At 48.7% G+C, this 26,291-nt stretch overlaps 1 protein-coding gene across 1 annotated transcript in view; it reads left to right on the top strand.

Annotated features, from left to right (window-relative positions):
* Positions 1 to 26,291, top strand: part of NSUN2 (NOP2/Sun RNA methyltransferase 2) — a 561,061-nt gene that overhangs the window by 449,759 nt on the left and 85,011 nt on the right. The window contains exon 17 of the mRNA XM_086965280.1: positions 12,517 to 12,655. Coding sequence (XP_086821406.1) covers positions 12,517 to 12,655 — 139 coding nt within the window. The remainder of the gene's footprint in view (positions 1 to 12,516; positions 12,656 to 26,291) is intronic.

Below are 26,291 nucleotides of genomic sequence, written 5' to 3'. Positions count from 1 at the left end.
ACACCCCCAACACCACACCCCCAACACCACACCCCCAACACCACACCCCCAACACCACACCCCCAACACCACACCCCCAACACCACACCCCCAACACCACACCCCCAACACCACACCCCCAACACCACACCCCCAACACCACACCCCCAACACCACACCCCCCCAACACCACACACCCCCAACACCACACCCCCCCAACACCACACCCCCCCAACACCACACACCCCCAACACCACACACCCCCAACACCACACACCCCCAACACCACACACCCCCAACACCACACACCCCCAACACCACACACCCCCAACACCACACACCCCCAACACCACACCCCCAACACCACACCCCCAACACCACACCCCCAACACCACACCCCCAACACCACACCCCCAACACCACACCCCCCCAACACCACACACCCCCAACACCACACCCCCCCAACACCACACCCCCCCAACACCACACACCCCCAACACCACACACCCCCAACACCACACACCCCCAACACCACACACCCCCAACACCACACACCCCCAACACCACACACCCCCAACATCCACCACACCCCCAACATCCACCACACCCACCACATCCTCCACATACACCACCACCACATACACCACCACCACCACATCCAACACCACATCTATATGTGTGCTTATGTGGCTCTGTGTGTGGGTGTGTGGCTCTCTGTGTGTGGCTCTCTGTGTGTGGGTGCGTGGCTCTCTGTGTGTGGGTGTGTGGCTCTCTGTGTGGGGGTGTGTGGCTCTCTGTGTGTGGGTGTGTGGCTCTCTGTGTGTGGGTGTGTGGCTCTCTGTGTGTGGCTCTCTGTGTGTGGGTGTGTGGCTCTCTGTGTGTGGGTGTGTGGCTCTCTGTGTGTGTGGCTCTCTGTGTGGGTGGCTCTCTGTGTGGGTGTGTGTGTGGGTGCAAATGCAATAGGTCTTGCATTTGCGAGAGATTAAGCTATTAGCATTGTAAATGACAATGTCGTTTATTTATCTGTTTTCAAAACCAACACATAAATAAAATATTTGTCATTTACAATGCCAATAGCTCTAACTTTTGCAAAGGCGAGACCGTTGCATTGTAAATGCTTGTTGTTCTATTTAAGAGTTGGTAGTTTTGGGTGAGGGATGTCCCGAAGGTGGCTCGATTTATGGGTTCCCTGCTGGTGCACAATTTTCTTTCAAGTTGCTTCGAGTTGCGTTTCATGGTTCTCAGGTCTATGGTGTACCAACTGGCTTGTTTGTTGGATCTCTTAAGCTTGGTGTGCTTGATTGGGGCAACTCTCAGACCAGTCGGTAATCCAGGTCAGGTTGGGAGGTGTTGAGGGCATCAGTCCACTGGCTCACTGACACTTTGTTCCAGTTGCAATGTGAAGTGCTGGGCAATGTGGTGGCGGTGCAAGGGAATTCTGTTGTGATGAAGTGGACGATGGTGTGATTTGTCAAGGTGAGATCAGTGACATGACTGTACTTGACTATGTTGCTTACTGTGAAATTGGGCTCAAGCCTGTGTCCTGTGTTGTGTGTGGTGTTGCTGACTAGTTGGGTGAGGCTGATCATGCTTTCGATTAAGCTGGCAGTGTTGGTGCTGTTAAGGTGGAAACCGAGGTCTCCGAGGAAGATATACTGTTTAAAGTCAATAGTTGGGGGGGGGGGGGGGGGGGGGGGGGTACGAAGTCTGGGGTGATGTTGTAGAAAATGGGTCGTGGTCCTGGAAGTCTTTTAGGCGAGGGTGCCTCTGATGGTGATTTTGCTGTCGGTTTGGAAATGTAGGTGTTCCGTGATCGGAGTGATGTCGTCTACGGTGGTGGTGCGGTGTATGGCGATTCCGCATCTGTGTTTGTTGATGCAGTCCCAGTGAGCTGTCTTGTAACCATCGCGAGATGCTGAGAAGTAGTCTGGAGTGGATGCAGGGTTGAGCCCGGTCTCGGTAAGGAAGATGATGTTGGCGGGGAGGAATGTGATTGTGTCCCAGAGATCAATGGTGTGCTTGTAGAGTGATTGAGTGTTGAGCAGCAGGCAGCCAAGTTGTTACGAGGCAGTCATAGTCGGCATGGCGGTCATCCTGCGTGCATGTGGTCCGGTGTTGTAGGCAAAGAGACTGCGCGAGCAGGAAAAACGACATACCTTAAACCGTGGAGAGGTGAGGCAGCAGTTGTTGCAGAGTTTGGAGTCCAGTACTCTGAGTTCGTCTGCAGTGTATCTGCGTGTAGTGGGAGAACCAGGCCTCCTGGCGCGGACCTCGGTCCATGCACAGAAGGGATTGCCTTTGGTGCACCTTTGGCCTGATGACGTCGCACCTGCAGCATTCACACTGCAGCCTCCATTAAGTAGGTCCTGGGGGAAGGGGGTAGGCAGTGGGCGGGGCAGGGAGAAACAAAACAGGAAAAGGAGAAAAATACAACAGTGAAATTAAAATACAGGAAACCGCAGAGAGAATACAGGAAGGCCAAAAACTATGGTGTAAACAGAATGTATTATACGGCAGAAACGACAGGCCGCCAAAGACAAAAGGCAGGAGTGGCTGTCCCTTGCAAGCAGCAAGGGAAAGCTGCTATGAGGACCAGAGCAGAAAGTTTCAGATCTGATAGAGATATCTAGCCGCAGATTTCTTAACTTGTAAATTCTCCCCAGGCGTCAGACTGAATCTGGAAACCTTTTTCAGCTTTTTCTTTACCCTCCGGGGCAGTGCCGCATGACTCCGTAACGAGGTTGGCTCCAGATGTGACTTCGGTGGAGCCATATAAGTCCCCTCCGGTGCGCTGATGTCAGTTTTTTTCTTTTTCCGTGTTGCATGTGGCTCCAGAGTAGTACATCTCTGCCTGTTTTTCGGCCTGATGTGATGGATTTTTTTGTCTGTGTTCCTTCTTCTATGTCCTCCACGTTTTAATCTGTGGCTCCTGTGCTCAACAGATGTCTGGTACAAATCCACATTCTGTTTGTGTGTGGTATCTTGTGCGAGTATCACAACGCCGAAGAATGCTACGCCTGCCAGTGGTTAAAGCTGAAAGCGTTGTGCGAGCGACGAATGAAGCTGCAGATGGCGTTGTTTTCAAGGACTTCCAGTTCCTCGAGGCATCAGTCTTCTTCTCGGTCTGCCATTTGCCAGTCCAGAGGTCGTTCCTGTGAGCCTCTGGTCTCCGGCAGCCGTCCCATTCCCCGGTCACGCCTCACGGTATGCGGCGTCACAAGAGAATCTGGGGCCTTCTATAGCTCCTTCAACTTGCGACGTGGATTCCGAAGACTGAGGCCTCCGCTCAGATGTCGCTCGGGCACCTCACTGTTTTTCCTGGAGCTGGATCGACTTAAAACCAGATTTAAGAGTATTACATTTTTCTTAATCTTGTCTTCGGACCCTCGCCTTCCTCTGGAGTGCCTGCAGACCCCAAGGAGGACCTAGGCGCGCAACTTCAACATCGCCAGCGGGTTCACCCTCGTTGACACCCCAATTCTTGGACACATGGGCCGTGGCCCTTCGGGGTTCTCACCTGTGGCTCTGGCTGAGGTCGATACGACGTCGGTGGTTCCTCCAGGGATTGTTTTTACAATGCCAGAGGGCTCCGACCCTGACGCTGTGGGGAGTCTTGCGGAGTTTTCTTCTCCCGGCCCACTTGTGTCTGCATCGCTGTCGCCGCCGACCGACACCCCTCCACCTTCCCATGTTTCGGCACCCTTTCTGGAGCCTTTTTTAAAAAGATAGTTTCTGTTGGTGATTCACAAGAGTAGTTGGTGGAAGGACAGGAGGTGGTGATTCCCTTAAAGCAGCAAGTGCTTTTGGGCCATTTTATGTTGGCCAGCTGGATTGTTGAGTTGGGTGAAGCGAGCTGGCTAGATTCATCCCCTGCTTCTACTTTTATCTCCTCCTAGCTTTGCCTCGGAGGCCAGTTTTTCCTTGGCGGAAAGTGTTGAAAAGAGGGGTTGATGTCTTAAATGTTACTCTGCCTACAGTAGAGAAATTACAGACCCTCTCATTGAGGTTCTTCATCCTGACCAGTTGGGAATTTTATCCAGTGGTTCCCTTTTTCAAGGCACTTTCTGGTGTTTTTTTGGGTGCATGGGCTAATCCTGAGTCAGGCATACCTGTGGGACTGTACTATTGCCCATAGGTACCGCCCTGCCCGAGGACCCCACTTGCCTTATTCGTCAGCCAACTCACTACAGTGACATGGTCCAGGCCACTACAGCTTCCTTTGATATGCATAACATTCCTCATTCCTGGCTTGACAAAGAGTCCAGAAAGCAAAACGTGGGGGAAACGTCTTCTCTTCCACCAACGTGGCATTATGCTCCACCTACACGATTCGCATACTCTGACATTTTTCCCATGTCTTGTGGGATTCCTCGCTGCTGATATTGCCCTTGTTTCCAGAAGCTAATAGAGGTGAACTGAATCAGTTGATCTTGGATGACCGACAGGCAGCCATGTTGCTTATCCAGTGTGGAATGGACTCCACTGATTACATTGGTCGAGCCATGGCCTCTGCTGTATCTATGCGCCGGTGCATATGGCTTTGGACTTTTGGATTTTCACAGGATGTCCAGTCACTCTTACAAGTCAAGTCAAAGTATGCTTTATTCGAGATTTCACTCATAAAAGCAAGACATACAATAATTAAAAATTCAATTAAATTTACCGTTCATTATTACGAATACTAAGCATACTATTTACAAATTTTGACTCGATGAAAACCAGTGCGATATTTAAATACATGACAAGATAAAATAGATTTAAAAAATACTAAAAAAGATAAGATTGCATAGATTGACAGTTTATAATAAAACCGTTAGTAGAATATAAAAATGCAGAGAGACATTCCAGACAGAGAATAATCAAATGACTAGCAGTCTCTGTCTAATCGACCATGCCCATCCTAAGTATTTAGCAGTGGCTATTACTATCTATGTTAGAGTGCTAGTGCATATTACACGCAGAGCAATGGTACCCCTGATTGCCCCCAGATTTCTACACATCGGTACTAGCCATACACGTCTAGGGTCAGAGTAAGCCGGGCAAGTAAATAGAAGGTGGCCCGTTGTTTCTTTAGCCGAACCACACGCAGGGCATATATCACTCAGGTCACCATCCCATCTGGCTGTCAAGGATCTGGAGGAAGTGAGCCTGTTCTCAGTTGAAACAAGAGCTTTCTATCGCCAGGCCTAGCTATGATATCCCAATAAGGTTCCAAGCAAGGATACAATTTAACGTCTAGAAAACTTAGTCATAGATCCTAGACCAGAGCTACCCCAAGCCCGGGATGCTATCTTCTCCCAATAGATTTCTTTCAGCACCTTTTTTGTTGGAAAAGTTGCTCCCGCTGGGTCAGCCCAAAGTGAGCTCATACCAAGCTCAGTCAAGACTGTCTTTAGCGTTTTGAGCCACTCATTTTTGTGAAATGTATCTGATTTAATAATGTCTAAGAACCCTATGGCGTAATGAGAGGGCTCCGGTGTAGTCCAAAGCCTACGCCTGTACAATATCGGTTGAAGCCTGGCCAGGTCTGTGACAGCTTTTCTGTCTAGCTCATACCTAAGAGGCAGCAAGGGAGTGCTCTTAGGAACACCAGTAATAGCCCGTAAAAACTTGTTTTCCGATATCTGAAAGAAACACGTTCGTGTTAGATTCCTTACCTTAGAATATCCCCAGGCGTCAGTCTGGATCCGGAAACTTTTGCGTAGCAGTACCCCTGCGCGTCGGTAGGCGTCGTCTGCAGGCGCCCCCTGCGGCTCCGCGTCGTCGTCGGCGTCGTGCACCGTGATGACGTCGCTGGAGTATATAGACGCCGGCTCCGCACGCTGACGTCAGTTCTTCTTTTTTCCGCGCCAGTAAGCGCAGATCCGAAGAGCAGTACTCCGGTCTTTTGACCAACTTTGTTTAACTTCTAATCTCTTTTTGGTGCCTGGTAGGATGCCCGGTTTCAAGAATTGTGACGGTTGTGACCGCACGATGTCGGTCACGGACCATCACCAACTCTGTCTCCGGTGCCTGGGCCCCGACCACGACGTGGACGCCTGCGTCGACTGCCGGGCTCTCACTAACAAGGCTAGACGGGAGCGGTCCCGCAAGCTGCTTGAGCTCCGGGTGTCGGCCCCGCGTCGGGAGCGGTCCCGGTCCGGCCGGAGGTCCAGGGAGCGTTCGAGGTAGCGGTCGCGGAGCCGCGCCGAGCGCTCCGGAAGTCGTCACCACTCGTCGGGCTCTTCAGGTAAGAAACACAAGAAGTCGGGGCGACGTCATCGTACCCCCGACTCCCCCCCGACGCTCGCGCGACGCGGCCGGGGGTTCGGGTGACCCCAACCCCGCGGCTCCGCGAGAGTCGCCGGCGCGGCCTGCTCCATACCCTCCGGTCCCTGGGCAAGGTGCGACGCCTGAGGAGATTGAGGCGTTCCTCATGGCCATGAGAGCGCTCACTTCTCCGACGGGGCTTCCGGCGCCTTCGGGCCCGGTGAACCCGTCTGGGGGCCCTGGCGGCTCGGGTGTCCCTGACTCGACGCCATCGGGTGCTCCGGGCCCGGTGCCGCCGACGGCTCCGACCCCGGCGCCGCAAGGGCCTTCGGGGTTGACGCCGGGTATTCTGCCGGCCGCCCCGGCGCCAATCCCATCGGGGTTACCCCCGACGCCGCCCTCGCGCGGCGCCGGTTCTCCTGCGCCGGCTCCGGCCGGCGCCGGGGGTCCGGCGCCGGCTCCGGGCGGCGCCGCCCCCATTCCTTCCCCGACTCCGGACGCGAAGTCGAACCGACGTCGCTCGACGCCGGGCTCGACGCCGATGGGGCCTGTGAACCCCGAGGAGCCGGTCTACATCGTTGACTCCGAGTATGGAGATGATGAAGAGTACGGGGAAGGTTGGGAGGGGTCTGAGGACCCTCTGTCACGTGAGTGCCAGTATGACCCGGACTGGACAGTTGATTTGGGGGACGCCAGTGGTCTGGACGACTCTCCTAACCCTGGCTTTGTCTCTCCTCCTTCCGTGGCGTCGGAGGAGGGAGCTGCATATTCAGTGGTGCTGATGAGGGCTGCCAAGGCCTTACACCTTGAGCTCCCCGTCGCGGCCGTGAGGCCTAACATCCTCACCGAGGTCTTCAAACCGCAGTCATGCCCACAGGTGCCCCTGCTGCCGTTTAACGAAGCCTTGTCAGACGTTCTGTTGGGCACGTGGTCCAGGCCCGCTTCAGGTTCGCCTGTTGATCGGAACGTGGCCAGACGCCACCGTCCTTGTCTGGACGACCCCAAGTTCCTGTCCACCCATCCCACCCCCAAGAGTCTGGTGATCCAGGCCTCTACCTCCCAGACCGCATTCCCGTCGGCCCCGCCCGATCGGGAATCCAAGAGGTATGACCAGTATGACAAGAAGGTCTTCTCGTCCCTGAGTTTGGGACTGCGGTCTTGCAACACCGCTTGCCTCTTGGGCCGCTACACCCACTCTGTGTGGGATACGGTCGCGGACCTGCTGCCTGAATGCCCCATGGAGGTGAGGGCAAAACTCGGCAAGGCTGTGGCTGAGGGCCGAGACGCAGCTAAATATTCTATACGGTGTGGTCTTGATACGACCGACTCGCTGGGCAGAGCTATGTCAACGACGGTGGCGATTCGTCGCCACGCCTGGCTGAGATCCGCCAACTTCTCGGCAGATGTCCAGTCTGCATTGATGGACATGCCGTTCGATGGCTGTCGCCTGTTTGGCGACAAGGCGGACCACGCGCTGGAACGCTTCAAGGACTCCAGGGTCACGGCCAAGTTCTTGGGTCTCTCGACCCAGCGCCAGCAGACGGATTCGTTTCGCTCCTTACGTGGCCAAGGAAGGGGCGTCCCCACACGTGCTGCCAGCCACGCGCCGCAACAATCCTTTCAACGCGGTGGCGGCCATGGAAACCGCCGAGGCGGCGGTCGGGGACAACGGCGGGGTCAGACCACACCTCCCCCCGCAGCATCTACCTCAAAGTCCTCCTAGTCCGTGCTTTCGGCCCCATGTGACGTCGGTGGGTGGCAGGGTTCGCCATCACCACGCTCACTGGCGCACAATTACATCGGACAGGTGGGTGCTGCAAATCGTCCGAAGGGGCTACTCCCTCCCCTTCGAGACCACTCCTCCAGCCATGCCACCGCAGAACCACCGTGTGTCGGGGGACCACTTGTCGCTTCTGCAGGAGGAAGTTACGGCCCTCTTGGCCAAGGGGGCCATCGAGCGCGTTCCTGGGCCAGAAGTAGGGCGTGGTTGCTATTCCCACTACTTTCTGGTACCCAAGAAGGACAAGGGGGGCCTACGTCCTATCTTGGATCTACGGAACTTCAACGGCTTCCTCCGGAATGAGAAGTTCAAGATGCTGACATTGGCTCAGGTCTTGGCTGCTCTAGACCCACAAGACTGGATGGTAGCGTTGGACTTGCAGGATGCGTATTTTCACATCCCCGTCCTGCCGGCCCACCGGCGTTACCTGAGGTTCACGGTAGGCCAGGAGCACTTTCAGTTTATCGTGCTCCCCTTCGGCCTTACCAGCGCCCCACGGGTGTTCACGAAGGTGATGGCGGTGGTCGCAGCTCACCTGCGCAGGTTAGGGGTTTCAGTCTTCACCTACCTAGACGACTGGTTGTTGAAGGCGAGCTCTCCCCAGGCAGTCGTCAGCCACCTCCAGACTACGGCGGATCTCCTGCACCAGCTGGGATTTTCCATCAATGTGCCGAAGTCACACCTGTGCCCCTCTCAGAAGCTCCTTTTCATCGGAGCGGTTCTCGACTCGGCGCAGTTTCGGGTTTACCCGCCCGAACAGCGGGTCCGGGATATACAGGCTCTGATTCCGGTCTTTCGGCCGTTATCCCGGGTTTCGGTCAGGTTGACGCTGCGGCTTCTGGGGCTGATGGCCTCCTGCATCCGTCTGGTGCATCACGCGCGGTGGCAGATGCGGGCTCTGCAGTGGGACCTGAAGTTTCAGTGGGCCCAGCACCGGGGCAACCTGTCCGACCATGTCCTGATCTCGGAGGGCACTGCGAGACCGCTGCAGTGGTGGCTCACGGACCGCGATTGGGTCAACGGCAGATCCCTCTCCCTTCCCCAACCGGACCACATATTTGTGACGGACGCGTCCCTCCAGGGCTGGGGAGGCCACTTGGGAGAGGTGGAGATCAGAGGACTCTAGTCTCCGGCGGAGTCCCGGCTCCATATCAATCTGTTGGAGCTGAGGGCGATTCTTCTGGCACTGAAAGCATTCCTCCCGTCTGTCCGAGGGAGTGCAGTGCAGGTGTTTACCGACAACACCACCGCCATGTGGTACTGCAACAAACAAGGCGGGGTGGGGTCGTGGACCCTTTGCCAGGAGGCTCTGCGTCTCTGGCAATGGCTGGAACATCAGGGCGTGTCTCTGGTGGTTCAACACCTGGCAGGTTCTCTGAACGCCAGGGCGGACGAACTCAGCCGTCGGTGCTCGATGGATCACGAATGGTGTCTGAACTCGGACGTGGCGCAAGGCCTCTTTCTGCGATGGGGAGAGCCTTGGTTAGATCTATTCGCCACCGAAGAGAACGCGCAATGTCATCAGTTCTGCGCGTTGGAATTTCCAAGGCGGCACTCGCTCGGAGACGCTTTTCGTCGCGAGTGGAGCTGCGGTCTGTTGTACGCCTTTCCGCCTATACCTCTTCTGCCCAGAGTGCTGAAGAAGATCAAGCGCGACCGGGCACAAGTCATCCTTGTGGCTCCGGACTGGGCTCGACGGTACTGGTATCCCGAGCTACTCAGCATGTCAGTCGATCCCCCGGTTCGTCTGCCTCTTCAGGAGGACCTTCTGTCGCAGCAGCAGGGGACGGTCCTCCACCCGAACCTGTCCAGTCTCCACCTCCATGCTTGGAGATTGAGCGGCGACAGTTGAGGCCATTTGACTTGCCTCCTGAAGTTTGCAACATAATTCTGGCAGCCAGGCGTCCCTCCACAAAAACTGTATACGCCTGCAGGTGGAACAGATTTGTGGCATGGTGCACAGCAAAGGCTGTGGATCCCCTCAATGCCCCTCTCTCTGAGGTTCTTCTCTTCCTTCTTTCTCTTGCCCAGCAGGGCTCTGCTCTGGGCACTATCAAGGGCTATCTTTCGGCTCTTTCAGCCTTTCTGAGGCTGCCTGACCAACCATCTTTGTTCAAGTCCCCTATTGTTAACAGATTTCTGAAAGGCATCACTCATACCTTTCCTCCTGTTCCTTTTGTGATGCCTTAGTGGGACTTGAACCTGGTTCTAACATTTCTGATGTGCGCTCCCTTTGAGCCACTTCATAACTGTCCACTTCACCTTCTTTCTTTGAAGACTGCCTTCCTGGTAGCCATCACCTCTGCCAGGAGAGTGAGTGAGCTCCAGGCCCTCTCTTGTAAGCCTCCTTTCCTTTCAGTCCATCCGGACAAAGTTGTTTTGAGGACTAGGCCCTCCTTCTTGCCAAAGGTGGTCACGGCCTTCCACATTGGGCAGTCCATCACATTGCCCACCTTCTTTCCGCCTCCGCACCCCTCGAGAGAGGAGGAGAGGCTCCACCGTCTGGACCCAAAACGTGCGCTCTCGTTCTATCTGGATCGCACACGCCAGTTCCGGGTGGATGATCAACTCTTTGTTGGGTACGCGGGCGCTAAGAAAGGGAAAGCGGTGCACAAGAGGACCATCTCTCGATGGATTATCATGTGCATTCAGGCGTGTTACTCCTTGGCTAAGAAGGAACCACCTGTTGGGCTGCGGGCTCATTCCACTCGAGCCACGGCCACTACAACTGCCTTGGGCCGAGGTGTGCCCTTGCAGGACATTTGCCAGGCAGCTACGTGGGCCTTGTTGCACACGTTTGCTAGGCACTACTGCCTGGACAGTCAAGTCCGGAGAGACGGCTACTTTGGCCGCTCCGTTCTCCAGGACTTTTTGGTGTAAATATTGGTTCGCAGACCCACCACCGCGGGGATGGTATTGCTGGGGTATCTATTCTAAGGTAAGGAATCTATCACTAACGTGTCTCTTTCAAATGCACAAGTTACTACTTGTGTAACGATATATCTGTAAGAGACATTAGTTAGTGATAGATTCCTTACCGACCCACCCCTCCTCCCCGTTCTGCGAACCGATATCTAGGGTTACGGTCATCCCCTTTCAGGGCCCTAGATTCTTGGCACCAGTGTCGGTTTTTGTCATGGCTCTGCGCTTCTGGCGCGGAAAAGCTGTGGCTAAGAACTGACGTCAGCACGCGGAGGCGGCGTCTAAGTACTCCGACGACGTCATCACGGCGCAGACGACGCCTGCCGATGCGCAAGGGTACTGCTACGCAAAACTTTCCGGATCCAGTCTGACGCCTGGGGATATTCTAAGGTAAGGAATCTATCACTAACTAATGTCTCTTACAGATATATCGTTACACAAGTAGTAACTTGTGCTTTAACACAGTCATAGTTCTCAATCTTTCACTGATGATCCGCGTCCACGGGTGCACAATGTAGTTAAGTGACTTGTGCTCAGAGTTTCCCACCTATATGTGACTTCATACCCAAAATGTATGTGGCGAGGCAACCATGGTGTCAGACAGTGCTACTTATCTGCATTCAGGAGCAATTAATGAAGACGTTTCCATATCCAGTCAGGTGCCTTATGGGATTCAACAGGTTGAGGAATCTGCTGTTAGATATATTATCCTCCAGAAATACCATTAGAAAAGGTAAGAAAACTGTTGTTTTAATGCAAAATACGGTTCGCTGGTATCTTGTGTGACATTTCATACTAAAGGCTACAGGTCGTTAGATAAAGCCACACAAGGTACCGGTAGGAGAGCAGCTGGAGCAGAAAAAGTCTGCAAGACATTTTCTATGCGAACCAGTCTCCCAATCGTAAATATTACATGATATCATGTAATTCGAGACATTTCTGTAACTTAAGTTAATTTTGTATGAATACGAAATTCGAGAATTTAGCCATTACAACTTAATCTTTGATTAAGCTGCATCTCCATAGACTTGAAGGAAGTGTGTTGCAAACTTTTTAAAAAAAGCACTGACTGTAGGGTAACCTTATTGAGTGGTATTGTAATTTACTTTTCTGAGATGTTACTTAGCCTCAGCTACTTGAGCAATCCTTGGACTGCTTTTTCTTGTTAACCATGTAGTCTAGTGCTAAAGAGGGACATAAGATCTGTTTGCGTTCCAAAAGTACTGTATCCCAAGACATCAGTTGTTAAATAACTCAGATGGTCACAGTTTAAGCTGATCACACGACTGTCCTCGGATCACAGAAACCAAGTTTTTCCAAACTTCCGCATTAAACCTACCTTCCCTTAAAACCACTGTAATTTGGTTGAACTTTTGTTTTTAATTAAAGAATTTGCTGATAGTCATTGGGGATGCTAAATCGTATGTTATCTGAAAATTGTGAGAATATTTATGGGTCACAGTGAGCAGCTGCTTTGGTATTACCTAGTTAGAATACATGGCGTAATATTGTCGAGTCTGTCATCATAGTTGTTAAAAGCAATCATGCAGTATTTAAACATGTTTATTTGTGTTGTTTTCCACTAGGGCATATACACATTGTATCCCTTCATTAATGCCAGGATTATTGCTGTATCAATGGCAGACATTACGGTGTTGCTAACTCAAGAAAATCCTTTCTTCAGTAAATTTAGCAAAACAACACAAATGCAGACAAAAGATCTTCGTAAGTATTTCTGTTTTTTATATAGAAAAGTTACAATGGCGCTCCTAGCTGAAATGAGGGGAAGTTGTCACAATAATCTCTATAATTTTTACTTGCTATTTAATACAGCAAGCGAAGCATCATTAAGTTACATATGTAATATGGCTTGCTGATTCGGGGATAGCTGTTAAACCAAGCATGAGCATTGTAGAATTATTAACATTCAAATACTGCAGCTGCTTGCATATACCTGCAACTGTAATTTCCCTGCCATGCACTGATTTCCAGTTTGGATGGCACTGAGGCTATTGAAATTAGGCCTTAAAGATTTTGAGTTTTCCTTACTAGTTTGAGGAAGGCTTATAAACCTTTTCTATGTTATCTGCTGCTGCTGAAATTTGGGGAGGCCTATGAAGTTTCACTTCAAACCCAAGCACTCCATGAGCAAGATTGTATGTAAAATCGTACAAGGCGTACAAATGTACATGGCTTAGGACTAAACATTAAGGCATAGGACTGATGAGCTGCATCAAAAAAATGTAGAAATCCTGCAGCGGTATTTTAAAAATGTGTAAATGCTGTGCAACTGAAATAAGCATAGAAGGTAAAGCTACCGATCCTATGGTTACAATCATGACTAGGACCTCAATAGGTCAGATTGAAAACATAGTAATTCAATTATCCATAAGCATCAGACTTGCACTTAAGGTCTCTTCTCGAGTCACATAATATGAAGGGAGGGGATATGGCACTTAGGATGATACCACTACAATCTAAACACATGTAATAGAACAAATATGGCAAGCATGCCTTCTGGAACAGAGAGCAGACAGTCTGAAAGAATGATAAAGGAGCAACTCTGTGCCTGGTTATGCTCCTGGAAAACTTAAGGATTGGCCCAACACAGTTCCAGAATAGTCAAGTCCACATTTACTGACTATATTGAAATAGTCCAGAAGGCAAGAGGATCCTAAGAAACAGTTAAGAAGTAAATATGTACACTTAGTGTCTAATACATTTTGTTTCACCCCGCGTGACTAAGATATTGTACAAATGCCCAACCCACATCCTTGAACACACACACAGTAGAATTGGTCTGAAAAGAAAGTACATGCTCATAGAAATTCATATTGAAGGAGGTAGCAATGATCAACTCGGCACAGGTGTAGAGTTGGATCCAAAACCCCAACTGGCCTCCATACCCCACAGGACCTGACAGTTCATTGATGCAAATGAGACACTGATGGGGAATGTGATTTAAAAGCAAATGGCTGTGGAAATGAAACAAGCTGTACAGAGTGAGGTGTTATTTTATAGACAGAGTGAATTACTGGCAATCCTATGCTTTAATCAAATCTCTGCTGTTTCCACTTTCTTAGAAAGTGGAAGTGTTGTTTGCACATCTAGGGTTCTAGTGAACAACTAATAGGTGACGGGTTACTTATTGTTGAGAATGGGTTTGGTGTCTCAATGAACTCAATGAAGGGTACAGTGTTTCTCACAGATTTTGTTAGCAGCCTTACGTTCACTTGAGTAATTAACAGGTTAGGATGAAGTTAAGAATTCTTTTAGTAGGGTCAGAATTTGTTGAACATGAATCCTGTATAATTGTAGGCTGACTGAATTTTAATATGTCAGAAGTAAAAACTGAATTGATGAATTTATTGCTGAGCTAGAGCTAATGGTGGACCTGTTTACTGCTTTTTGTAATCACACTCTTTGCTTGGCAGGCTTAGGTCCTGAAGGTGATTTTTTAAAAAGTTATGTATCTTTAATAGAAAGACCTGAGGGTGATTCCTCATGGTCCACATTAAGTGAGTTTATTAAGTTCAATATATTTTATTTGACTTTACAGTATAAAGGTGGGCATTACTATCTGCAAAATTACACGAACATTAGAACACAAATGTACTAACTTTACTTCCCCCACCCAAGTCTATCTACCCATGTTCCATATAAATGCTGGATTGGTGAGTTTAGCCCTGGTAAGTAATAGTCCTGCCATCTAGTGTTGGGCTTGAACATTGCAGGTTATTCATGCTCAAAAAAGTCTTTTCAAGTAAACAGGTACTCTGCTACTCCTCCCTTAGTTGGCAATGCATATGGTCACCGACTCCATTGTTAGATTTTTACACCATCTGGTTCTTACGCATACTGTTGGAACTCCCGGACATGTTCCTCATTCGTTAATTGGAGCCCATGTGATATATCTTCACTCTGGTCATCGAGAGACTTCTGCACCAATTCCGTTTTCTGTCTCTTTTTTGCGCTTCAGAGATCATCACAGATACCTTACACTCTGGGTACCCACGCCCCTTCAGAGCCCTGTGTTATTGAACTCCATCGACACTGGTAAATGAAGAGGCATGGAGAGCAATGGAGTGAATGCCCTTCAAAAAGGGTCCTTAATGAACTCCAAATACTCTTGTGCGACCTCCATAGGATTTTTAATCTCTGCCTATCGCCAGACAACTGACACAAGGTGCATCTTCTGCCCAGCCTTTCAGTGCAAGAAGAACTTTCAACAGCACAGAGACGGATGCCGGGCACACATCAGCATGCAGCCGGAGTCAGAAGATGGCACGTTGACATTTTGGGAGAAGTGGACTCCGATACACCAGCCCAGAGGCAATAGATTTCAGTGCCCTCCAGCCAGAAAAGCAAGAAGAGGACGACATTCTTTCGACCTCCACCACCACTTGGCCTTGAACCAAGTGGACTCCAATGATCATGAGTATGGGTAAACCCTGAGAAAACCATATATCTCTCAAAAAGCTGCACACTGAGTTGGACATCTGCCACTCTGGGTCAGACATCCAGCCCTGGACACAGGGCACTGCTGCCTATAGGTCCTCTGCCACCTCCGAGTTCCGGTTGATACTGAGGCATGGCATTGGAGCTGAAACAGGACATGACTAAGAGCCTCGATTCCCATCAACCCCCCGGAATAGATGATCCAAAGCACCATTTGAACTCCAAGGACGTATCAGTGCCTGCAGACCGCTCGGAAGTGAGGCCGCCCTCCACTGGCGGCCCCAGTGACTCTCAAAGGTTGATCCTAGAAAGACTTCAGGAGGAAATTGATTAAAGATGCAAATGTATTTTCATCCACCCTCATGCTGGGAAGATATCCTCCAAGGATCTGAAGATTTGGGAGCCTCCACCCTATAAGATAATGTTGGCTTTTGTGTAGAAGACCTCAGCAGGCACTTCCTCTGAGCCTGTGCCTCAATCCAAACTGCTCGAGGAAGCCACTTACAGCCCTCTCTGCACATTCCACCCAAATTGACTATTATTTGGTGCTCTGGATTCCCATTCTACTGTGCAAATTTCTTTTTTATCTACTATATTTCTAGTTTTTCCTTTTCTCATTTTGTATGCCATGCATGTTATATGTACAGTATTTACTATGTGCATCTCTTTTTTACCATCTCTGCTTCTTTGTACAGTGCTCTGATACCCTGAATGGCCAGGTTTGTGCTATATAAAACTTGTAAATTAATCTCGGACCCTAGTATAAATTTCCTGATTCATGCCCTTATGTAGGTATACTTTATAATTTCCTTATATAGGCATAGAAATCATTACCATATTTGGCCTAAACCATACAACCCAAATACGGCATGGATACTTCCACTAAGCTCCAAGAATTAACAACGTTTTCTTGGAAAAAAACGCCTTCAGCAGCTCTGGACTTCCCCCTGCTTAAATATTAAGTTCTCTAAGAACTCCCGGCGTTTTCCAAGAAATGAGCCTTTGAATGACGTTAAGTCCAAACATGCGTCAAACTCTGCACCTTCAAAGTTTAAATATGCCTTGATTTGCCTAAACAAACACACGGTGGTTTGGAGCAGATCGACTATCTAATTGCCCGACGCCCTGCAGCCGCAAGTGCCGAAGGAAGCCGACCCTTCAGCAGACGCACTGCGAGACTCTGTCATTTCTCCTGCCGAGAAATCCAGCTCCAGTGTTTCCAGGCTACCCTTGCGGGTATCTGGGAAATCGAGCCCCGAGAACGAGATACAAGACCTCCTTCATTCTAGAACAAAGGTACGGAGCGTATTAGACCTCTTAGAGAATTATCGGAATCAGATTCCTGGCAGAAAACTCCTAGGCTTAAACTCCTCCTTCTATACTCCCTCCCTCTTAACAGACTTAGGTTAGGTACACCGGGGGTAGGCATATTCTAGAAGCATCAGTTGAGTATTTTAGTCATCCTTTTATCATTGTATGTATTTTATACATTTTATGCACTTTATGGCTTAGAAACCATATCATGCTTTTACAGTACTACTTTATAATACTGTTCGTATTATATGCTTTGTACTTCATAGTAAGCTCCACTATTGCAGCAGTTCATTCAATGCTTGAGAAAGAAGACTGTTAAATAAATACCTTTTTATTGAAAACGCCCGTCTCTCTATTTTCTCTTGCACCTCTGGTGAAACTAAGCATGCACGATTGACTGAGTGAAATAGTTATCTATTGTTTCCGCAACTCTAGAGATTTGATTTCTTATTCTTGGGAAACAAAGTTGTCATGTTTTATACAGTTGTCAGAAACTAAACACTTCTTATTTATTCGAGAAAGTTTCTAGTGACCTCTGAGCTAGCTGGCACTCCCAATTAAGTCTAATATAACCAGTAGAGACCTAGTAGACCTCAGTCCTACGTCTAAGCTACAGGATATATTATTTCAATGTGCAGAGCCTATTGGGAATATAGGAACTACACTACAAAACTTCTCAAATCAATTCTTCCTCCTCAACCACCTCCACTCGATCTGCCTCCTCCTCAAGTACCGTCAGCAGAATCACCACAGCCCTTCGCTTACACAGGTAGCCCAAAGTCTGGGGAAACCACCTTTACCACACAGTCATTATCACACATTATCATTGCCTTGAAATGCCTTTACAACAAAAATGTAAGTGTATATCATGCACGTGAAATTTGTATATATGTATATATATATTGAAAAAAAATAGGATACATGGATGTTATTGTTGGGTTCAGATTTCCCTCCTACAAAACCAGTGAAATTCAGCAGTTCTAGTTACCTTACCTCACTATAACTTATGGCCCCACAAGGCACTGCTTATGTCCTTGCATATTACATCACTCATGACATGGTCAATGACATCAATGGTGACATCATCAAGTGAGTAGAAGTGTTTTTAAGAGTTTATGGGCGTTAAACATCTATACTAACCTACTACAAAAGTTAAATTAGTATACCAGGTGCACTACTAGAGTGATACTACATCTAACATATATTATGTGAGTGGCTGTGTATGGGTGTGTATCCTGTGTATGTGTATGTATGTTGCTGTATAAGTGGATGTGTGAGTTGCTGTGTGGGTGAGATGCTGTGTGAGTGGCTGTATCAGTTAGGGATAGTGCGTCAGAGGCTGTATTAGGGATTGGGTGTCTGTATGAGTGAGTGACTCGGTGTGTAAGTGGCAGTATGGGTGAATGAGTGGCTGTTTGGTTAAGTGATTTGGTGTGTGAGTGACTGTAATGGAGAGTAAGTGTCTGTGAATGGCTCTATGGCTGAGTGAGCGGATGTTTGAGTGCTTCTATGGATGTGTAAATGGGTATGAAAGTGTTTGTGTGGGTGTGCAAGTGCTTGTATGGGTGAGTGAGTGGCTGTGTTAAAAGGTAGTATGGGTGAGTGAGTGGATATTTGAGTGACTGTAGGTAAATAAGTGGGTGTGTGAGTAGCTGTATGAAAGAGTGTGTGGCTCTGTGGCTGGTTGTACGGGTGAATGACTGGTTATATAAGTGGCTGTTTGGGTGAGTGAAAAGTTGAGTGAGTGGCTATATGAGTAAGTGAGTTGATGTGTGAATGCCTGTGTGTAGGAGTGAGTGGGTATGTGAGTGATGGTATGGGTCTGTGAATGGGTATGTGAGTGATTGTATAGGGGCGTGAGTGGTTCTGTGGATGGTGTCTTCAGTGATGTCATTTGAGATGTCATCAGTGATGTCACTGACCATGTCATGAGTGATGTAATGTGTGAGGTCATAAGCAGTGCATTGCAATGCGTACGTTTTAGTTAGCTCCAGCAACTATAACTGCTGAATATCACTGGTCTTGTGTGAGGGAAATCTGAGCCAACTGTAACATCCCGGTAACCTTTGTTTTTTCAGTGAATTTCTAAGTTTTTTAAAATTATTTTTCTTTTTCCTAACTAAAACATCCCCACGTTTGTTTTTTTAAGTGATTTTCATGTTTTCTTTAACTGGTAGTCACATTTGCAGAGTGGTGGGAAAGGGGCTGGGCCTCTGACCAGCTCTCAGGAATCCCACTGTAAGTGACTTACTGGAGGTAACAGGAGGTCTTCTTGACCTCCAAGGTTCCTCACTATCAAAGAGGACTTCATCCCCCAACCAGTATTGTGCCAGGAGGCGCGTTTGCACAGTGGTGGAGAAATGGTGTTGTGTTCTCAGACAACCTCTCAGCATTCCTCAAATAACGCTCCTGTTACCTCCAGAAAGTCCCACACAGAAGGATTGCTAAGAAGTTGTCAGTTGCTATGTGCCTCCCAGAGCACTACTAGTCTGGGGATAAAGTCGCCATGCCTCCAGAGGGACTTTGGGGGCCAGGAAGCCCTCCTGGCACCTCCTGTAAGTCCTACACAGCGTAATTCCTCGAGCGCTGGTCAGAGGCACTGCCCCCTTTCTCCACCACTCTGCAAACATGACTGCTACTTAAAAAAATCTTAGAAATTCACCAAAAAAACAAAGGTTACTGGGATGTTATTGTTGGGAATTAGCATTTAAAAAACCTTAGAAATTCACCAAAAAAACAAAGGTTACAGGAAGTTTATAGTTGGGGTTAGATTTTACTTAATCAAAACCAGAGAAAGTCAGCCATTCAAATTACCAGAGTTAAAAATTACTCTTGCCTCTGCAACGCACTACTTATGACCTCACATGTTACATCACTCATGACATCATCCAGTGACTGTTTTTAAAAAGTTTGAGGGCCTTTTTAGGTCGAGGTATATCCGGTTTTGCCGAAGGCAAAACCGGATGTAAAGAGATCTTATGCTGTGTAGTAGTGCAGTTTAGACCCGCCTCTCAGCTCCCTTCGCTTCGATTGGCTGGCTTCCTAAACAGAGGCCAGCCATTGGAAGAGAAGTGAGTCATTCCAAACAAGCCCCGTCTTTTTCGGATTTGGGGGCGTCATTTTTGCTGTTCTTTAGACAGTGACGTCATCCGTCACTCAGAACAGCAAAACCACGCCCCCAAGTCCGAAAAATATCCAAAGCTTGAGTCGGCCATTTTTCCCCAACCCGTCCCCTGTGAGGTCGCCTCTTCGGTCACCTTGCAGCCTCCCTCTCAACCCCTGCAGACTCCCACCTCCCTACTCCCTTTCGCTCTCACCCGTCCTCCCAGTCCGTAGCTCCATGCTCCGGCAGGCTCCCTCTCGGTGCTCACCTTGCAGCCTCCCTCTCAACCCCTGCAGACTCCCACCTCCCTACTCCCTTTCGCTCTCACCCGTCCTCCCAGTCCGTAGCTCCATGCTCCGGCAGGCTCCCTCTCGGTGCTTCTTGTCCTGCGCGCAATCTGCCCTGTAACCTCCCACTTCCCCCCACTCTCACTCCCAGCTCGCCTCCATCCACGCACGGATTTGGTAGCGCTCACGGCACCAGCGTCTCCGCCCCGCGCCGATGACTGCTCTGTTCCTGGCCGGCTTCACGGAAGGCAGCATGTTTGTCTCTTGTTTGGCTTCGGCAGCCCCTGAGGATGTCTCCATGATGTTGAGGTGTGGTCCCTCCCGCAGTGCCCAAACGCCATGAGCCTCGGTGTCCTCCAGCACCTCCCGTGTTCCCCTCCCCCCTCCGGCACCCCCGTCCATGCCGCTGAGCCCAGCCGACGCAGCCGACATGGACCGCAGCACCATCAGCAAAGCCCAGCCCAGGGCCGGCTCGACCGGGCTCGCGGGGGAAACTAAACCCAAGAGCGGTGAGTAAATACTTGGGCGTGTGTGTGTGGCTGGGTTGGGTGCTGGAGAATTCCTCTGGGCTGTTGGATTATTTGTTATGTACGCCGTTCGGCGTTTGCTGTCATTTAATGCTTTGCGCATTTTTATGCACAGAGAGATTTACCACGTCTTAATGAAAGACTGCTGAGTGGTGCACGTAATTTGGATTACATTCGTTTGTCTGCTTTACACTATGAGCACAAGCAGTGGGGTACTTTGTTTGTGAAGTCCTGCTCCTTAAATTTTGCACTCGCAGCCAACAGCATACACATAATGATGTACCCTTGTGCAGTGAGATTCTAGCATTTAATACTGTTTCAGAGTCCTAGCAAGGAAATATCGCACAGCCAATTTCGATTCCGATGTTTGAGGTAGTGATTGTAAAACTGATTTGAACCTAAAGTCCTGTGTCCTTACATGGTGCATTTGCAGCGAAACTATGAGAAAGTTCTGTCTATTCATGTGAAAGTAACTGTATAAACTCCTGCCCCAATAAGCATACATGCAATAAAAGTGAGCAGAAAATATTAATCCACCTAAACGTGCAGTCATGAAGTGCGCAGCCCACACACCATCCCCTTGCACAATGCTATCTACATCGCAGAGACATAACTGTAGATGTTTTGTAGTTAGTGCAAAGGGTCCCAGAGCCTGCTTTTTGGGAACCACATCCGCATGGCCTAGTTTTGGTTCTAACTACAGAAACCTTTGGTGAAAATTCCCAAAAAATGATAGAAGTTGTGGTCCCACAGCAGGCTGGGGACACTCCTGATGGGATGGTGAGTTTCATCACAGGGTACAGAACCTAAGCAGATACACGATATGGCCAAAGCAGAGGCGCTACAGAGCAGCAAGGGGCCTGGACGCAAGAAAGAGAAGGTGGCCTGTCCACCCCTACTTGTTCATTTATGCCTGTTCTTGGTACGCAGAGAACAAACTTTGTTAAAATTATTTTTATTTTGCTTGTTTCACTGCGTACTTTTTTTTTTTTTTTTTTTTTTTTTTTTTTTTTTATTACATTTTAGCCAGGACTCAAGATGCAAGGGTGGGGTCTGCTGTCAGTAGCGTAGCCCTAGTTCAAGGATCGGAATGAGCCCATAGTAATTATCAGGGCTCAGTGTGCCCCTGAGGCCTCTTGGCACCGGCGCAACTGCTCCTGCTGCGCAATGAAAGCCACTTCCCTGCCTTCTGCAAAGGTTCGCAGGGTGAATTCCTGAATTAACTTCTTCCCAAATAGGAGCTGGAGAAAAGTAAGAGTCGCTATTGACCGGCTCTAGTGCAGGAAGACTCCCTCACTCAGTGTGTGGGAGGAATGTCAGTAGTTATGAAAAAGCATAGACACGCTACAGATGTGATTACAAGAACGATTGTCAATGTCACAATTACATATGTACTATTTTAAAGAATCAGAACCATTACTTTAATTGTGAGTAAACAGTTCAAAGTTCACGAGTAACGATTTTTTTAGCTTTAAACCTAAAAAAACTTACTGCAGATTCGGTCTCGTCTTTTGTGCTTGTTTCTTTGTCCCTCAGAGACCCCAGTATTGCGGAGGTCTTTCTGCCCCTCCCACCGCCACCCCCCCCCCCCCCCCCCCCCCCCCCCTCCCGCTGCCATGAAGATGTCCGCTATGGAGGCTCGTGACCCAGGGACCGAAGCCACTTCATCTTTCGCCATTATGGAATCTTTACCCGACTGGCCAGGCTCACCACATTTTGGCAGCAGCAGCTTTCAAACTCCGGCGCTGCCACCCATTCCTTCCGCTTTTGAGTGAGGAAATCCAGATCCTCATGCAGCCACTGATCTCCCAGGTCGCTCCCGCAGCCATTGATTCTCCCCGGGACCTGCCTTTTCCTATAACCCTTTAGTCCACCCCTGTGTCTTTGTTCACCTGCTCGTTACACCCCTAGTGTGTGCCAGCTGCATGTAAACGCTGCTTCAATGCCCTCTGCACAGTTATCTGCTAAAACAATTGTTGCAACCCATGTCCATGCTCTTTAGGGGCCCCTTGCCGCAACTTTCACATTCTGTGAGCACCTTTACTTTGTGCCCCAGTGTGTATGTTTTCCCTACATCCGTCTGTGGTCTCCCCGTCTATACCAGCAGCTCCAATTTTTGCGCCAAATCCCCTGTCCTCCCTCGCTTGCTGACAGGACTCTGAAGCACTACAAGGCTCAGTCACTGAATAAATAGTCGGTGACTGCAGTTGAGCTTGCTCTACGTTATCCAGCCACCTTCATGCTCGTGGTTGTTCAGAGTTTGTGTTTGCAGTTCATACTTGATGTGGTTGCACCCCCTCACAGTTTTAACATTGCTCCAGCTGCAATAACCAGTAGCGGACTTTTTTTTTCTTTTGCCTTTCACGCGGACTGTTACATTTTCACATGTGACTGCTATTATTTAATACACTGGTGCTTGTTACTTGCAGGGAGATAATTCTCGAGGTTGGGCAGGGACGCAAAGGATTTGTTTTGAAACTATTAGCATTCTGCCCCTGAGGAATCCGTGGGTGCATTGTTGTGTCTCTGTGTGTGTGGGGGGGGGCTTTGTGTGTGTGGGGGGGCTTTGTGTGTGTGGGTAGGGCTCTGTGTGTGTGGGTAGGGCTCTGTGTGTGTGGGTAGGGCTCTGTGTGTGTGGGTAGGGCTCTGTGTGTGTGGGTAGGGCTCTGTGTGTGTGGGTAGTGCTCTGTGTGTGGGTAGGGCTCTGTGTGTGTTTGGGTGGCTCTGTGTGTGTGTGGGTGCCTCTGTGTGTGTGGCTTTTTGTGTGTGTGGCTCTGTGCCCGCGAATAATCTCTAGTACTCTCTAATGCTCACCCATTGCCATTGTAAATGACAATACCATTTATTTATGTTTTAAAAAAAAATGTCATGAGCAATGCCAATAGCTCTACCTTTAATAATGCCGAGACCATTGCATTGTAAATGCTTGTTTTTCTTATGTCTGTGCAGCTGCAGGTTCGCTCAGTTTACCCATGAGTTGATAGGAAGGGACGAGCGCGAAGAACGTAAGCTTCCATATATCTGTTGCGCAGTATCTGCTTACCACGTTACTTAGATATTCAATCACGGAACCTCCGACTGTCTTTTCTCCCGTATATTCTCATAGAATCTTATATAACTTGTTTCCTTATTTCTCGTTTATCGACCTTTGCAGTGATGAAGGCGCATCACGCATAGCATTTTTGTATGTGTTTTTTTTGTAATTATTTTGTCTTGTCTTAATACCGCTTCGGTGCTCTTCTTTCTTCGAATGAAAAAATCCACAGTAGTAGAATCATGAAACATGAAAAACGTGAATTTTCCTGGAATCCTTTTACGTACTTTTTGTTAAATTGCATTTATAGCAGACATGACTTCGATACTGATCTCAACTGTTATGGAGTACTTCTACTGCTGACCGTAGAGCCAAGCTGCAGGGGAGCTGATCCCCTTCCAGGAGACCCTTAGGATGTGCGTGAGAGGGGGAGGGCGCTTTTGTTAACTCCCCATTGGATCCAGTCCGTTTGCAGGCTGGTGCCTGCCTGCTGTGAGCGTAGGAAATGCCACACATCAGAAATCAATTAACTGAATTAGCGCCGACAACACAATCCACATATGGGGTAGATGTGTGTCTGAGCTCTGAGAGCGGAGTGGATTAAACTCTGGGACCTCCTGATTTTAGTCTGCCACCTTAAAATGTTTCACGTGTTGTGCAAAGGGCTGTTGGGGGCAGTTGACGGTTAAAGGAATACTCCTAATATGACGAGCTACGTAGTTTTACGGAACACCCTTCTTGCACCCTCTCTCCTGCGTTCTCCTCCTTCCCTCTGTCTCCCTCTCCTACTGCCTCTGTTGTACTGTCTTTCTTCTTGTTCCTCTGCCTCTCTCGTCTCTTTTCGGTCCCCCGTTTCTTGCCCTTTGTTTCCCTGATACTCTCTCTCTCATACCCACATTTTGTCCCTTTTCTCTGTCTTTTGCTCCCCTCTTCTCTCTAACACAAGCTGCATCACCTTTACTCTTTTTCCTTCTCTTCTTCCTCTCACCAATATATTTACTCCTTCCGTTCCTCTCCTTATCCCACACCCATGCTCTCTCCCCGATTCGCCTTCTTGCGCTCTTTCTCGTCTAATTTCCCCCTCACTCCCAGTCTTCCTTTCTTCTTCCCCTCTTCACACCTGTTCTTCCCTGTCCCTACCTTGGCGCTAACGTGCATGATCTCTCGTGGTAAGGGGCTTCCCGCCCCGGTTGCCAGGGGTTTTCACTCTGGATCTGAGGATGCTGCACATGGTCGAAATACAGGAGCCGGGTTGATTGCCTACAAGAGCAGTCATGTGTTTTCACAGCTGAAGTGTAAATTTATTCAGTCGCTAAATGTAGTGTCAGTATGCACATATGTATGTAATACATGCCAACAAAGACGTCCTGAGGGCACTTGATCCGTTTGCAGTTTTATATTGCTCTTATTTATTGTGAACTCCACCCAAAGATGTACATGAGCACCAGTTAATATTATCTTCGCTCCTTCCTTCCTTCCACCAAGGCTTCCCAAGAAGTGTCAGACCTCGTGGAGATAAATTGCTAAAGAACAGGCTGAATATGTTCTAATTAAAATTTAAATCCATTTATAAGCACAAAGCTTCAAGCACACATGGTTGAAAAATTGTCCAGCGCAACTACCACTGTTAAACGAAATGTGACTGGTTGCTCTGTCTTCTTTCTGATATTTGTAAATTCGCAGCTTGTGTACTGCATGGCTAACCACTTATATGGTCCCAAAGGCGAGACCTATTGACTATGCCAATGCTTGTTTACATTTACTGCTAACATCTCTGCTACTGAACTTTCCTTTCTAAACCTAATAATACATCTAGAAGGGGGAAAACTGCAAACTAAAACTTTCACAAAACCCACAGACAGCCAAAGCTTGCTCCTATATGGAAGACACCATTATAGGGCCTTACGGGAAAACCTACCGTATGGGCAACTCTTAAGACTGCGTAGCAACTGTAGTAATGATAACCTGTCAATTCATTGGCTTGTTCTTTGTAGTCGTTATCTGACAAACTGCCAATACCTGAGTAAGTGCATAAAAACAGCAACAAAACGAGCGCTTAATATCAATAGGGAAGCCCTTCTTGAACCACATACAAGATCCAAATCGAATGTGCTGACCTGTTTCACTACTTTCATTCTGGAATCTAACACCATACAAAATATCATCAAAGAACACTGGGAGATACCACAAACAGGTAATCTTTCTTTGGCCCTCCGTAAATTGCATAAAAAGGTCTGCTAATCTGAAAGACATACTTGTACACACAAGACTAAGGAGGGGACAAGTTTGCACACAGAAACCACAATGAAACTTACCACCGATCACAGGACTCTATCTATGCGGACACCGCAATGTGTCCGCTTCTACTGAAATTACAAAGGCCATCCAGTTAAGTAGCACCTTGACATGGATACAAAAGAGGCACACTAACTGCAATTGACGCAACTGACCTACATAATCACTTGTCCTTGCCAAATGAGGTACATAGGAATGACAACAAGAGCAGACAAAGTAAGAATGACAGAGCATCGAAGTAACATTAGATGTAAAAAATCTAACATCAAAATGACTACGCACTATCTCATGGCTGGATATAACCCAGATGATCTCAAATGGATGGTTCTAGAAATGTATCCAT

Source organism: Lissotriton vulgaris, chromosome 4_1 (genome assembly GCF_964263255.1).
Source record: "Lissotriton vulgaris chromosome 4_1, aLisVul1.2, whole genome shotgun sequence".
Classification (NCBI taxonomy): domain Eukaryota; kingdom Metazoa; phylum Chordata; class Amphibia; order Caudata; family Salamandridae; genus Lissotriton; species Lissotriton vulgaris.
Note: the sequence above shows the minus strand (reverse complement) of the source record. Positions and strands in the feature narration are given on the sequence as shown.